Source organism: Megalobrama amblycephala, linkage group LG19 (genome assembly GCF_018812025.1).
Source record: "Megalobrama amblycephala isolate DHTTF-2021 linkage group LG19, ASM1881202v1, whole genome shotgun sequence".
NCBI classification, from domain to species: Eukaryota; Metazoa; Chordata; class Actinopteri; order Cypriniformes; family Xenocyprididae; genus Megalobrama; species Megalobrama amblycephala.
The window spans coordinates 14,618,653-14,632,719 of NC_063062.1; the positions used below are offsets into that span (position 1 = coordinate 14,618,653).

At 37.4% G+C, this 14,067-nt stretch overlaps 1 protein-coding gene across 15 annotated transcripts in view; it reads left to right on the forward strand.

Annotated features, from left to right (window-relative positions):
• Positions 1–14,067, forward strand: part of mef2aa (myocyte enhancer factor 2aa) — a 103,731-nt gene that overhangs the window by 48,571 nt on the left and 41,093 nt on the right. For all 15 annotated transcript variants that reach the window (XM_048168323.1, XM_048168319.1, XM_048168320.1 and 12 more), the window contains one exon: positions 3,533–3,736. In XM_048168323.1, coding sequence (XP_048024280.1) covers positions 3,533–3,736 — 204 coding nt within the window. The remainder of the gene's footprint in view (positions 1–3,532; positions 3,737–14,067) is intronic.

The following is a 14,067-nucleotide window of genomic DNA, read 5'->3' on the forward strand; positions in this document are numbered from 1 at the left end:
AGTCTGAAATCAGTCACACACCAGCCCAACTGCTTTGTGAGTGTGTTTCTCTGTGAGCTAGTGGGAAAAAAACCACCAATGACCTCCCACGTGACCTCAAATTTCTCTATGGCTTTCCACTGTCTCAGCAGTGACCGGGGAGATGGGGGTTGTTGTTTGGGGACTCACCCAAAAGCCCTTGTTGCGGTTAGAGAGCTTATTTGTGCTGTTCTGATACTGTGGCTGGTAGACTGTACTTATCGCACAGATGACAACTGCGTTTGTCATCACTGCCGTCACAGGCGTGCATTCTGCTGCCCAAAGCTGAGGAGAGTATAAATGCTCTTTTTGTGATGTGTTATGATATGAAGTTAAACGTGAGTTAAAATCTCTTGGTTGCACGCAGATGGTTTTACGCATGTCTATGCGAGTGTGTGTGATGGTGACCTGCACTGCAGCTGGAATAAATCGTTACTCTGGGTCAGCAAGAAACTACTCTGAGTGCCCTTAACAGCAACGGAGTGGAACAATGTCACCGCACACACAGTACAGCAGGACCCGTCCCATACTAAAGGTGACATTTTCTTCTGCTGCCTCAGAGGTCAACTCCAACCTGAACTATGCCACCAACTTGGTTCCCATCTCTTTTTCCACTTTTATATGCACAATTAAATCTGCCATTTACAGTAGGAGGGAGCGTTTAATAATGATATACTTGGAAAAGGCTTGTCCAGGGAGATTTTGGAGGCTGCTTTGCCTGTGTTTGCTCTGTAAGAGAGGCAAGATGAGTCTAATGACAGCTGGGAGGGAGCTGCTCTTTGTGGCTCTGGGAATTCACACTGCTGTCTGCCTGAGCTCAACTTACTACTCTCTCTAGACTGCTCAAGTATACAGTCCTGCTTCACCAGCACACTCCATTCGCTTCCTGTTTATTGATAATGAAAGCTGCTGTGTGTCATTGCCTCATGTCATTGGAGGTTGAATGGATTTAGATTAATGTGTTATGTATGCCCTGTACAGATTTGATTTGGTTCAACAGTTACTTGGGTAGCTGACGTGGAATTTTAAGCAGCTACAGCAGTCTTGTGAAGTTTGGCATGCTTGTATAATTATCTGAAGTTGATTTTTATACATATATATGTATAAGTATATAAGAATGATTTCTGAAGGATCATTTGGCACTGAGGACTGGAGTAATGGGTGCTAAAAATTCAGCTTTGCCATCACAGGAATAAATAATTTTGTTATTCTATTTTTTTTTTTCTCTTGCTTTAATTACCTCATAGTGATATCTGTATTATATGCATAAATCGATTGACCAGATGTATTATGTTCAACTGAAAACATAATTAAGCATTATAATCACCTGTAATGCAGAACATGTGACTCTCCACAGTTGGACAGAAATCAGTATAGATTTAGAGATACTGTGCTGCTCATTGGATTATATTGCATTGTACCGTTTGAAATGAGGGTTTCTGCAAGCTGTGACCAATTAAAGTTGAACAAAGCCAGCTCATCTGCTCAGCTCTGCTTTGTAGGTCAGTGAAATTGGCGGAAGTAATCATACAGCTCTCTCTCTCTCCCTCTCTCCCTCGCATACACACGCTCTCCAACTTCTTTTCGCTCTAGGCACAGCTTTCCATGGCATCTCTGTAAGTTTTGCCATGTGCACGACACATCCTGTTCATCTTGAGTGTTCATATGCTCATCCATGATGTCGTTCTGACACTCTCATATTATGAAAGTAAATCTGCTGCTATTTTCACTGTACAACACTTGTTAAACATGAGAGCTGAACAAATGCATAATTCATTTTCAGGTTTTTGAAGGCTCCTGAATGAGCTTCTCGTGGATAATAGGACACATGCTTGGCTTGGCTCACTGTGTAGCCGGATCAAAAGCAAAGCGTATAGCTTGGCGCATAATGGCCGGTCATCTCTAGAAAAGTCAGATAGTTATGGGCGTGTACGTGTGACCTGCAGAAGCGTACATGCCGGCTCGTGTTACAGCGATGGCCCTGCAGGAAGAGGCTGTCAGAGGATGCAGGCAGGAGTGATGGAGCCTGCTGTCTCCCTAATGGGCTGATTGCACAGGCTGTGGAGCCTCTGTTGCGTTCCTCACTATGACCTTCTGTCTGACCTGCCATGACATCAGTGTGGCAGCTCTGCTGTCTGCTCGACTCATTATCTCGCAGTAACATGGCCCAGGATAGATGAAGACCGCTAAAACAATTAGACTTTTATCAGATCTCGATAGACAGTATGAAACCATTGTAAGGATACCCACCACAACAGTGAGATAATTATTGTGATTTATGATTTAAAGTTATGTTTATTTATTAGCTATCTATTAAAGGGATGTCCTGAATTCAATACAAGTAAATACACTTAAAAAAACTTAAAAAAGCCACTGGTGTCTCAGAAAAACTTCAAAATCATAAATTTTTGGCAGAATATGGGAAGTTATGTGTGGATTAATGAATATTGGTATTGTGTAAGCTACTTCTCTGTGAAAAGTCATTTACTGCTTTGGAGTACAGGAGAATATTGCAGAATTTCTTGCTTCTCACAAATGAAAATTTGTTATCTAAAGAGGAATGCTCAGATATTATTTTTTCAACAAGACAATGCTCCTGCTCAAATTACAAAGTCCATCAGGCTCATGTTTTGGCCTGGTCAGAGTCCAGATTTGAACCCTAGCGAGAATATTTGGTCTCATATTAAACTCAAACAAACTAGGAGACATTTTTCAACTACTCATGAACTGTTTGAAGCCATTAACACTAGCTGCTCTTTCACTGTCAGGCCAGTGCGAGCCAGGACTAACAACGTGCTGGGCGGGGCCAATAGCCTCGGACCAAAATGCTGGTAGCCCCGGAGTGTTACCCTAAAACCCACCCTTAACATGCCTCAATAGAACGATGTCACACAACCTCCCCATATCACCAGCTGACTGAAAACTAACTAGATTGCAAAATGAGCATGACAGAAGCAAACGTTTGGTCTTTACTTAAAGACTTAAGACTCCAGCATTGATATTTGACCAATGTTTTACAATAAAAAAATGTTACATTGACAGTAGTCTATTAATTTATGTCAGGAGTGCACATCACTCATGCTGAATCAAACTGATATTTACCATTTCACATAAAAACAGAAAAAATACCTATTCGTTTGCACCTGCTTCCATTTATTTGTGATCACAGGAATGCACAAAGAACTCATTAAGGCTTTTTAGTCCATTTCTGTTAATTTTCCGTGAAATAATGTGCTCTGAGGAGGTTTGAGAGATCTGATTTGTGATTAAAATGGCTAAGACCATTAAAAGACCACTAAATATTTTGCCATTTTTGCCATTTCTTTTTCTCAGGAGTGTGTGTGTGTGTGTGTGTGTATATATATATATATATATATATATATATATATATATATATATCTGTGATCGTCTTGATTGACTTTCTAAATGCTAATATGAAGGCAAATATTGTAGTATATCTGTGTATAAAATAACATTTTACTGAGCATGTCTTATTTTCTCTGTTTCCTCACAGGTTACCTTCACAAAGCGGAAGTTTGGTTTGATGAAGAAAGCTTATGAGCTGAGCGTGTTGTGTGACTGTGAGATCGCTCTGATTATATTCAACAGCTCGAACAAACTCTTTCAGTATGCCAGCACTGACATGGACAAAGTCCTACTTAAGTACACAGAATACAACGAACCCCATGAGAGCAGAACCAACTCTGACATTGTAGAGGTGAGTGTGGCCTACTTCTGATTCATGTAATGACCAGTCTTTGATGATTGTAGAGTTTTTTACATTTAGTTTAATGTCATTTCTAATGTACTAAGGTCCAAAAAGTAAATGGACTCTTGGACATTGACATAATTTTAAAAATGTTTGAATTTCATTGCATTAGAAGAGACAATTTCAAACCAATTGCAAATAAATTATGCTGACGATTTTCTCAGAAACATTTTCACTTCTTGTAGCTGTTTTTGCCTTACTTTTACTTTTATCCAACTGTTATCCAACTGTATGTTAATGTCTAGTACAGCAATACGTTTTAGGTTGAAGTTCAGAAATTATCTATGCATAAATGTACAGCATCTGTGTTTCATAGTGCCATGGGGGACAAACTGATGCCTGGACAGCATGTAACTGTTTCCTTCTCATTCGTGCTTAGATAGGGTTCAGGACGTCTGTAGCCACTGATAAGTCCAGACGTATTTGAGTACTGCAACTGACAAAGGGGCATAGATCATGTACTGTAACAGCCCCCTAACTGAACTGGGCACATGGAACAGGGCATCTATTTTTTTGGTCCACCATTCATGTTTGCCTCACTTAATAAGTGTGTAAAAATGTAACATTTATACAATTCGTAAAACTTGTGTGCTCATCATAAAGCCTTCCCAGCTGGCCATATGAGTGCTGTGCAAACCAAAACCATACTACTGTAGTGTTCAGTACACAGAAAGCAGGATTTGCCAGGCATGCACTGTCCTCATTTGTCAAAACAACATTCCAGTTTTATAGGTCGAGACCATCAGTGAGCTATAATAACAATACATGCATTCAAAACGTCTCTTTGACGTCATTCTAGATTTTTTTTAATCGTTCAGTACTCAGTTGCTTACTAAATAGAAATAAAAAATGTCAGTGTAGCATGTGTAATGCAGACAAAAATGTTTTAAACGATTTTATCGAAAGTGAATACAAATGGGCTTATTATGCATAAATAATATTTTTAGTGTTTCAAATATTGTCAGTTGTCTGTATGGTGTTCGTGAAAGCCTTTTCATTCTCATTCACTAGATATTTTCTATTATAAAGAAAGATTTGAATGGAATTCACAAAATTTCAGTTTTAGACATTTTTTAAGTAAAATAAATGGATAGTTCACCCAGAAATGAAAAACATCATCATCATTTTGCTCACTCTCATGTTGTTACAAAAAAAAAAAAAAAAAAAAAAAAAATATATATATATATATATATATATATATATATATATATATATATATATTTAGATTTTTTCCTGTAGATAGAGGTTTTCACTTGGTTTGTGCCAAATTTGGTGGTATTAACAGGGATTTAAAGGTTTGGTTACTAGGTGATTTTTTTTTTTTTTTTTTTTTTTTTTTTTTTTTTGGAACCTTCAGAAAACTTTAACTCGATTTTTCTCTATAATTAACTTTGCTGACTCTATTGACTTCAAACAGGTGTAGCTCAAAATCACAACAAATCATACATAATTTTGAGGGTTTTTTTAATGTGAAAATAACAATAATGTATTTTTGAAAATGTGCTCATTGCGACTCATTTTGCCAGCACAGGTCACATATATTAATAGTCATTGTGGCCCAGTGTTGTTTAGACCATTGACTTTCATTTTATGGTCAAAAAAGTTCTTCTTTTGTGTTCTGCAAAAGGTTGAAATTTATACAGGTTTGGAACAACATGAGGGTGAATAACAGAATTTATGACAGACTTTTCATTTTTGGGTAAAGTATCCCTTTAAAGTCTTTTACTTAAAAAAAAGTCTAAAACTGCATAAAAGGAGTCAGCTGGGCCGAGTTATCTTTTATTCATGCTGATGACACTGCTGGTGAATTACCTGCATGGCAGAACTGCAGAAGAATGCACAGAGCCATCCACAAAGCCTGAGCTCTCCATCAGTGGCCCATCTGCTCTCTTCCCTGCACCAAGAGGGCCCTCACCTGCATTAAAAATGAATGGACACACTCACCCCTTATGTAACAGCCACCCCATGTCAGCTTTACCTTTTTACAACAGCTTTTAAAGAGGATGCTGTGCTCCCTCTCAATGGCTTTGTGCCTTTCCCTCTGTGATTTTAAAGAACGGGAAATCACTGTGTTCTGTGTGTTACAAAACGTCCTCTTGCATGACTAAAGAGGCTCTTTACTGTTGTAAATTGCCATTCCACGTCTTTTTTAACCGAAAAAATGTTAGCTCTATCCTGTAAGTGTCTTGTAGGACACTAACAAACACATGCAGGACATGTACAGCCGCACAATCAAGCGTCAGCAGATTTCTTTCTGACGCTTACTGATGTGGAACGCAAGCTGGTGGCAAGCTGCCGCTTTTCCCACGTCGGCCCTCAGGCCGCTGTGGAGGAACCTGACCCAATGCATGAAGGGCCCCAACAAAGCAGCCTTGTCCCTGCTCAGTGGGTCCGCATCTACTCATAGCTGCAGAGATCGCCCACAGCCAGCTCTCTTTCTGAGGCCGTGATTCAGCTGTAAAGAAGCAGAGCAGAAATAAGCTATTGAAGCCTCCACTCTCTTTTCCTGCCCGGCTACATGCTGGAGAAACCAGGAGCAGAGATATCAGCCCTGGACTTCCATCAGAAGTGCTGCTGACTTTGATTTTGGTTGAAGGCAGTATGACTCCATAGAGACACATGTAAAGATCTGTGCAGGAGTTATACAGTATACCGATATAACCAAAGGATATCAGTACTCAGCAATATTGATTTTATCCATAAAAATACAGGCATGTGTTCTCATATTGTACAGTGTGCCATTCTGAAAGAGGATACCATATAGTTATATTATTAATCAAATGGCATGTTCAAGGAGGAAGTAACCCAAAGCCCTTTTAAGATATGTCAGTCCACTCTTCGGCCATCTTGGTAACACCCTGTACAGTATACAGTAGGTGTTTAGCTAAATGGTGGCAAATTGTAATCTCCAAAAGTGTTCAGTTTTTATTTTAAACCAAATTTGACAAAAAAAAAAAATATATTATTGTAAAGGTTGGTGCTTATATTGAAACCAGGCTACGCTGAGAGCCGAAAACTGTATTTTTACTACAGTAGTGATGCACGATATATTGGTACAGCTTTGGTCATTGGATGAAATTTATGATTTTTTAAAAATTGTTATTATGTATTGGTATTGGATGATATTAGATATTTTAATTGTGCAATTATTTCCTTTTTAACATATGGATGACTTAAAATGAACCTTTTAAGAACACTAAATTTAATAACACTGTTAAATGTAATTTTTAACAAATTTTACAACAAATATTTTTTCATACTGTACATAATGTTCTAATGCTTAAGTTTAACATTGAAAACAACTGATTTTAGTTTTTAGTGTGTCATTTATTTTACACAAAATACTACACAATTTTTAATATTAGCTATTTATTAGTAATAATCACCCAACATAGTATCAGCCTGAATTTTAGTGCATCCCTAATTCTCACAGGCCACAAAAATTTGGTTCTAGAGATTTTTAAAATGAAATAAGGCTGTTTTGACTAAATGGTGGGAGTTTCCTCCTCTTTGTACTGTTTCTGAAGTAACTTTAGCTATATAGAAACTGCTTTCTCATAGTTTCAGGGTTATTTGAATCTTTATTTTCTGTTTTTGTTAAGCAGTTACTGTGTCATAAAAGAGGTGAAGAGTTAAACATTTATATAACAAATCAATACCCCACTCTCTAAACCTCCCATTTGCATTTTTTTTTTCTGTTTCTTCTTGCCTTTTCTCCTGGTGAAATGTGTTTCACATGGAGGCACTTACACTTATCTAAATAAATAAATTGTGTTAAAGTGATAAATGCCGCACAAACAATCACACATTTTTTTTTCTCATTTGTTCTTCTTCCGTCCTCTAGAACAAATGTATTCTTTGCTGCTTTTTCGTTGACTAGCTTAAATTCCTGTTCCATGTGAGAAGCCAAATCAAAAGTCACATTCCTACTTGCCACCACCATCTGTAGCAAAAGGCCTGGCCTTGCATAGTCAGGGGAACAGATGTATTGCTTTCCACAGATGGATGTGTGAGTGGGGCACAGTGTGACGACCAGGCTCAGGGCTATGGACTTTGTCTCAAGTCTGGCCCGCAGTCAGTGCCGGAGCGCTAGACCAAGATCACCATGCCTGAGCAATGTGTGTTTTTGGTGTGTGTGTGCGACTGTGTGCTTGCTGCACCGTGGTTCAACTTCAATAACACTCCAGGCGACAGGTGAAGCGTTGCGTGAAATCTCCCTTTGTGGATCCTGTCCACTTCTCTGTCTGATTAAAAGTGGCCGCGATCCCATCTGTGTCTCCCTTTTCAAAAGCTGTGGGTCTGAAGCAAGCCCTTTTATTTACTGAGTAGCAGCGCAGGATTGATGGAGCGTTTCCTCAGAGGTTACAGCATGTCCATTCAACGTCTCACAGGGGTCTTTAAGGACCACTGGTGTTCCACTGTATTGGGTCTCCACTAACACACTTTGTCCTTGTTCTCACCTTTTGAATTGCTCAGAGAATATGAAAGGAAGTGAAGTTGAAAGGACTTTTCATGTATGATGGACCTCAGTCTAGAGATTGTGTATAATAGCACAGCCCCACACATTTCACTTTTATAAGAACGTGGAAGTTCTCTGACCTTTTGTGAAGTAAGTTAGATTATTGATGATTTTTAAGGCATATTCACTGTTTGTGTTTCTATTAGAAACAGTTCTGGGTTCAGAATATGTCATGCTTTTAGCACAAACAATAATTTGGACTCATTCTTTCATTTGTGAAAAAAAAAAAAAGTGTTTCCATAGGGCTCATATTTTGTTAAAATGCTTATATTAGTTCTTCCATACTGTACATCTTACATGTATTATTTGAGCTGTGAAATTTATATTGTTTGTTGGATTATGAGTTACTGAACTATTTCTAGTGGGTGAAATATTTTTTGGAATTATTGGTATTGTTGATATTTATTTGCATGATTATTTCCTCTATTTAGTATCTATTTCCTCTATTTAGGATTATTCCTCTATATAATAATATCACATAAAATTATTAAAGGTGCCCTAGATTCAAAAATTGAATTTTACCTCCGAAGAACAGGCGAATCTCAACATAACACTGACTGTTACGTAACAGTCGGGGTGTACGCCCCCAATATTTGCATATGCCAGCCCATGTTCCCAACATTATGAAAGGCATTAGACAAGGGCAGAATGTCTGGATGTGCACATCTGAATCAACAGACTAGGTAAGTAAGCAAGGACAATAGTAAAAAATGGCAGATGGAGCAATAATAACTGACATGATTCATGATAACATGATATTTTTAGTGATATTTGTAAATTGTCTTTCTAAATGTTTCGTTAGCATGTTGCTAATGTACTGTTAAATGTGGTTAAAGTTACCATCGTTTCTTACTGTATTCACGGAGACAAGAGCCGTCGTTATTTTCATTATTAAACACTTGCAGTCTGTATAATTCATAAACACAACTTCATTCTTTATAAATCTCTCCAACAGTGTAGCATTAGCCGTTAGCCACGGAGCACTATCAAACTCATTCAGAATCAAATGTAAACATCAAAATAAACACTGTACTTACACGATTAGACATGCTGCATGACGAACACTTTGTAAAGATCCATTTTGAGGGTTATATTAGCTGTTTGAACTTTTTTATGTTGTTTAAGGCAAGCGCGAGCTCTTGGGGCGTGGAGCACGAGATTTAAAGGGCCACACACCCTGAATCCGTGCATAGTTAATGATGCCCCAAAATAGGCAGTTAAAAAAATGAATTAAAAAAAATCTATGGGGTATTTTGAGCTGAAACTTCACAGACACATTCAGGGGACACCTTAGACTTATATTACATCTTTTAAAAAAAAGTTCTAGGGCACCTTTAATTACAAACCTTAAAATTAATAATACTAATGTAATATGTTGTAATACTAATGTAATATGTAAAATGTTATCTTTAGCGAATCATTTTTCCTGCACATTATATTGTTGTGATGCCTAAATTCACTAGCAACATTTAAAATATCTTTAGTTTTTAGTGTTTTATTTTTTATTTAATAAGTAGTAGAATTATAATAATTGAATTTTGATATTGTCCATTTATCAGTTATCATCAATGACATTTAAATAATAATCGGTCTCTTTCTGGTATCCGTGCACTTTTAATGCGAAATGTACCATTTATTAGTGACTTTACATGAACATGATGAGTTTTTAAAACTTTTCTGTCACACTGGTCTCAGGTTAACATGCTTAACAGTTTAATATTGTGTATACTTTCAAAATCAGTATATTATAAAGTTTATCCTACATGGTGCAATGTTAGTGTATTATTCCACACGTGATACTTGCTTGTTTTGGCAAACTGAGAGCTTAACAATTATCAATACATTCCTTTAATTTCTTTTAATTTGATTGTAATTTGATTTCCTCTTACTGTACGTCAATTTCAATTAATAAAAAGGTGGACAAAGACTGCATGAATGAGTGAAAATACTTTACAGTTGTCCTGTCTAAAGAAAGTCCTTATAGTTCCTGTTGTGTTTTAAATTGAATTCTGTTTGTGCTCCAAATGAAAAAGCTGCTGCAGGTAATTAAAATAATTAAATCATCCTTCCTCTTGTTCCTCTCCAACTGGAGGTAATGAAATCTTAGTAGCCCTATGCTGGTATTCTGAATACAGGCCTCTCAGTGTGCACATAGGATTCCTTGAAATCAGATATCAACTTCACAGCAGATATGTGGCGTCCATTTGTCCCTTTTACCCCTTCGCCTCTGTTAGATCCTCTCGAGAGCATTACTCGGCCATGCTGATATCAGTCCATTCTCATTAGTCCAAATTTTCATGGTTTGAACACATTAGTGATCTCTGCTAACAGCCGTTCTATTGAATGCTGGGAGAAGTGTTTAGGCTGCAGACTTACATTCACATGGCATGCTGTATGTTTGCTTTGAGATTTACATGTAAGACTTTTTTCCACCACTCGCAAATAACCGTGAACGGCCAGCTGACCTTTTGCAATACTCTGGTTGTTGTCTGAGGAGTCATTTACCTGGCTCAAATAGTAAGCAAATCAGGGAATGATTCAGGCAAATGTTTTAGGCCTCCGTAAGAGGCTTGCATTGTTGTGTGTGGTTTTAAAAAGCAAATGCTTTTTTTTTTTTTCCTGAAGAAATATTCAAAGGCCGACCAGTACAGTAGACAGTACCACTGTAACATATCAACAAAGACTACAGGGGGACTTTAAAGGGATAGTTCACCCAAAAATGAAAATTCTGTCATCATTTACTCACGCTAAAGTTGTTCCAAACCTGTATGAATTTCTTTCTTCCACTGAAAACAAAAGAAGATATTTTGAGGAATGTCAGTAACCAAACAGTTGGTGGGACCCCGTTGACTTCCATAGTATTTTTTACCAGTCAATGGGGTCCAACAACTGTTTGATTACCTATATTCTTTAAGATATCTTCTTTTGTGTTCAGTGCAAGAAATAATTTCATACAGGTTTGGAACAACTTGAGGGTGAGCAAATGATGACAGAATTTTCATTTTTGGGGTGAACTATCCCTTTAAAGTCCCCCTGTGGTCAATATTTTTATCCCTTAAAACTCATCTTTGATCACCAAAATTGCATATTTAAACTTTTTTTTTTTCCTGTGAAAAAAAATTCTGCATGCCTTAAAATAGCTTGAATGCAACTCTAAACCCTTGCCTCATTTAATATACGCAGATTATTGAATATGCAAATTAGCCCCGCCTCCACTCACGCCAGCTCAGATGAACTCACTCAACTTACTGAGGTAAACGCTGCACAATGATATCGCTCTTTACAACATCGGACACATAACAGTAATTGGTATGATTAGCCTTTTGCTTGACTATGTTATCAAACAGCTAATAATGTGTTGCTAATTACACAAACCATGTTCCCGTCATGTCATGACAGAGTCAGACAGCTGCCTTCTAGCAATCAGTATCCTTACAAATGCTTTAACAACTCAGAATGTCAGTGGAGAAAGGCATATAGTTCATCATAACATCGTAATATACATCATACACCCGCCATATTGCTAAATCTACACTATTCATATCAACAGAAAAATATACTGGGATAACCTGGCTTTTCTTGAGACTCCTCTGTTAATGATGCTAAAGCCCGCCAGCACGTTGACGTGATTGGTTACAAGGTAGTTTGTGACGTCACACACCAGCGATTTTTTTTTCACTGGAGTTTTAAGGATAAAATACTCAGCAATGGTGTTGACTTATGAATTTGCACATGGTTTGTCTTAAAGCATATTAAAAACAGACATATAAACAACATTAAAAACTTGATTTTCACAACAGAATTTTTGAAAATTGCCAACTTAGTTGGTCTCGAGAAATTCTTTTGAGAATTATTTCCTGGAAAAGGCATAATCGAGAATCGCAGGATATGTAAATCTTGACCATTCCCAAATGTCAGCCCTTCTTCTGTCTTTTCTGCATGAGATTTGTGTTTTGTTCCATGTGAATAACACCATTGTTTTACCACAAGCACGGGACAAAAAGCAGTCACTCTGCTTTTCATCTGAACCTTTGAAGCTGTGAACGGCATGTGAGCGCCTCCAAACAGCCATGCAACTGTATTAGCTATGCTATGCATATTCATGTAGTACAGAAGCACTTGAGCTCGTAACAAGAGCTCGCTCACAGTTTCTATTGGCTCTGGATATGGATGTAGTAAGGAGCCGGTGTCTGGGGAGAAGAGGAAGGAAATGAGGCTATGCTGTGGGACTGGGGGAGGGAGATATTTTTGATAAGGGACTTTTATTCATCACTCTGGTTGAAGGGAGGGGGGCAAGAGGGGACGGCTGATGTCACTGGTTCTGGGGATTTTTGGGACATTCACCACAACACACAACTCTGTGCTATATCAGTAATGTTGCCAAAGCTGTTAAATCAATCGTCATTTTATCAGAGCGCTTTGGTACGAGTGCTACAACGCCTCCTATAAGACTTGTGAAGTTTTTCTGTAAATATGCACACTTTACAAGATAATTGCATTTATTTTTATAGCTGCTGAGCTGAATTTTACTGTTTTGTTGGGAGGTTTGCATTGAATTGTTTGTGCTGTCAATCAAAGCTTGTGCGGTGATTAAGACCCGACTCTGCCTTAATGAATGCAAATTGGCACATCTGCTTCTGTGAGCTAGCTGGCCAGACTGTTCAATTAGCGTGATTGATCAATTATCCTCCTCCTGCTGATGTGAGGATGGAAGGAGAGTTGCGGAAAGAAAGAAAAGCAACAGTGCGAGAAGTGAGAGATGGCGATGAATGCTTCGGTCTAAATCCCTTAAGTCTGCCTATTAAAATATGCTCTTTAGATTTGATTAGACTAAATTGATAGTGATGGAATGATTTAAGTCATGCTTACGCTTTAAGCAACACAGATGTAAAATTGACTTTGACAAGAGAAATTGAAATCATGGCATTTTCAAAGAAAACTAGACTGTTGGGAAAAGTCCCTTGTCTATAGTTTGTGGATCCACCATTCATTGCCCTTGATGGCCATTGATGTGTAATTTCATTACATTGAATTTGGCCATTTATACAGTGAATCAGCCTCTTTGTCTCATTTTAAAAATTAGCAGCTATACTACCATTCAGAGGTTTGTGGTGGGTAAGATTTTTGAAAGAAGGCTGCATTTATCTAATCAACAATACAAAAAATAGAGATGCACTGATGTATCGGACGATTTTTGATCAATTCACAACCATCGGCATATCGGCTATAGCATGAAAATGGCCAATATAACAAACCGATGGTTTATTAATTAACTGCGTGAAGGCGCTAAATTGTATAAAGCTGGTTGCGTAATCCAAGATAATCTAATATTTCTGCTGTGTGCATTTTTATGTTAATCAAACAACAAAAGACAAAAAAATCGCTCACTATTCTTGACTAAATAACTTTCATAAGGATTGATATGCATAGGGCCTTATGATTTCCTGTCAAAATAAAAGTTCAGTTTAACTTGAAGTAACTGTGACAGAAATATATTACTGTTTAGTAGATTTTAGCTACATCTAAATGTAGTAATAATATATGGATTTAATTTATACGGTGAAGAATATGCTTTGTTATTTTACATTACTGTACCTGAAAACTGTTAAACCTACCTAAAAAGCACTGCTTATTTCATATGTATTTTTGTTCTGTTGTATTTATATATTTACGTTGGCCTGTTCATTAGAAATTATTTGATGATGCAGCTATAAACTAGCTAGTTTAACTTAATGCATGTTGTTTTTTTTTTTTTTGTTTT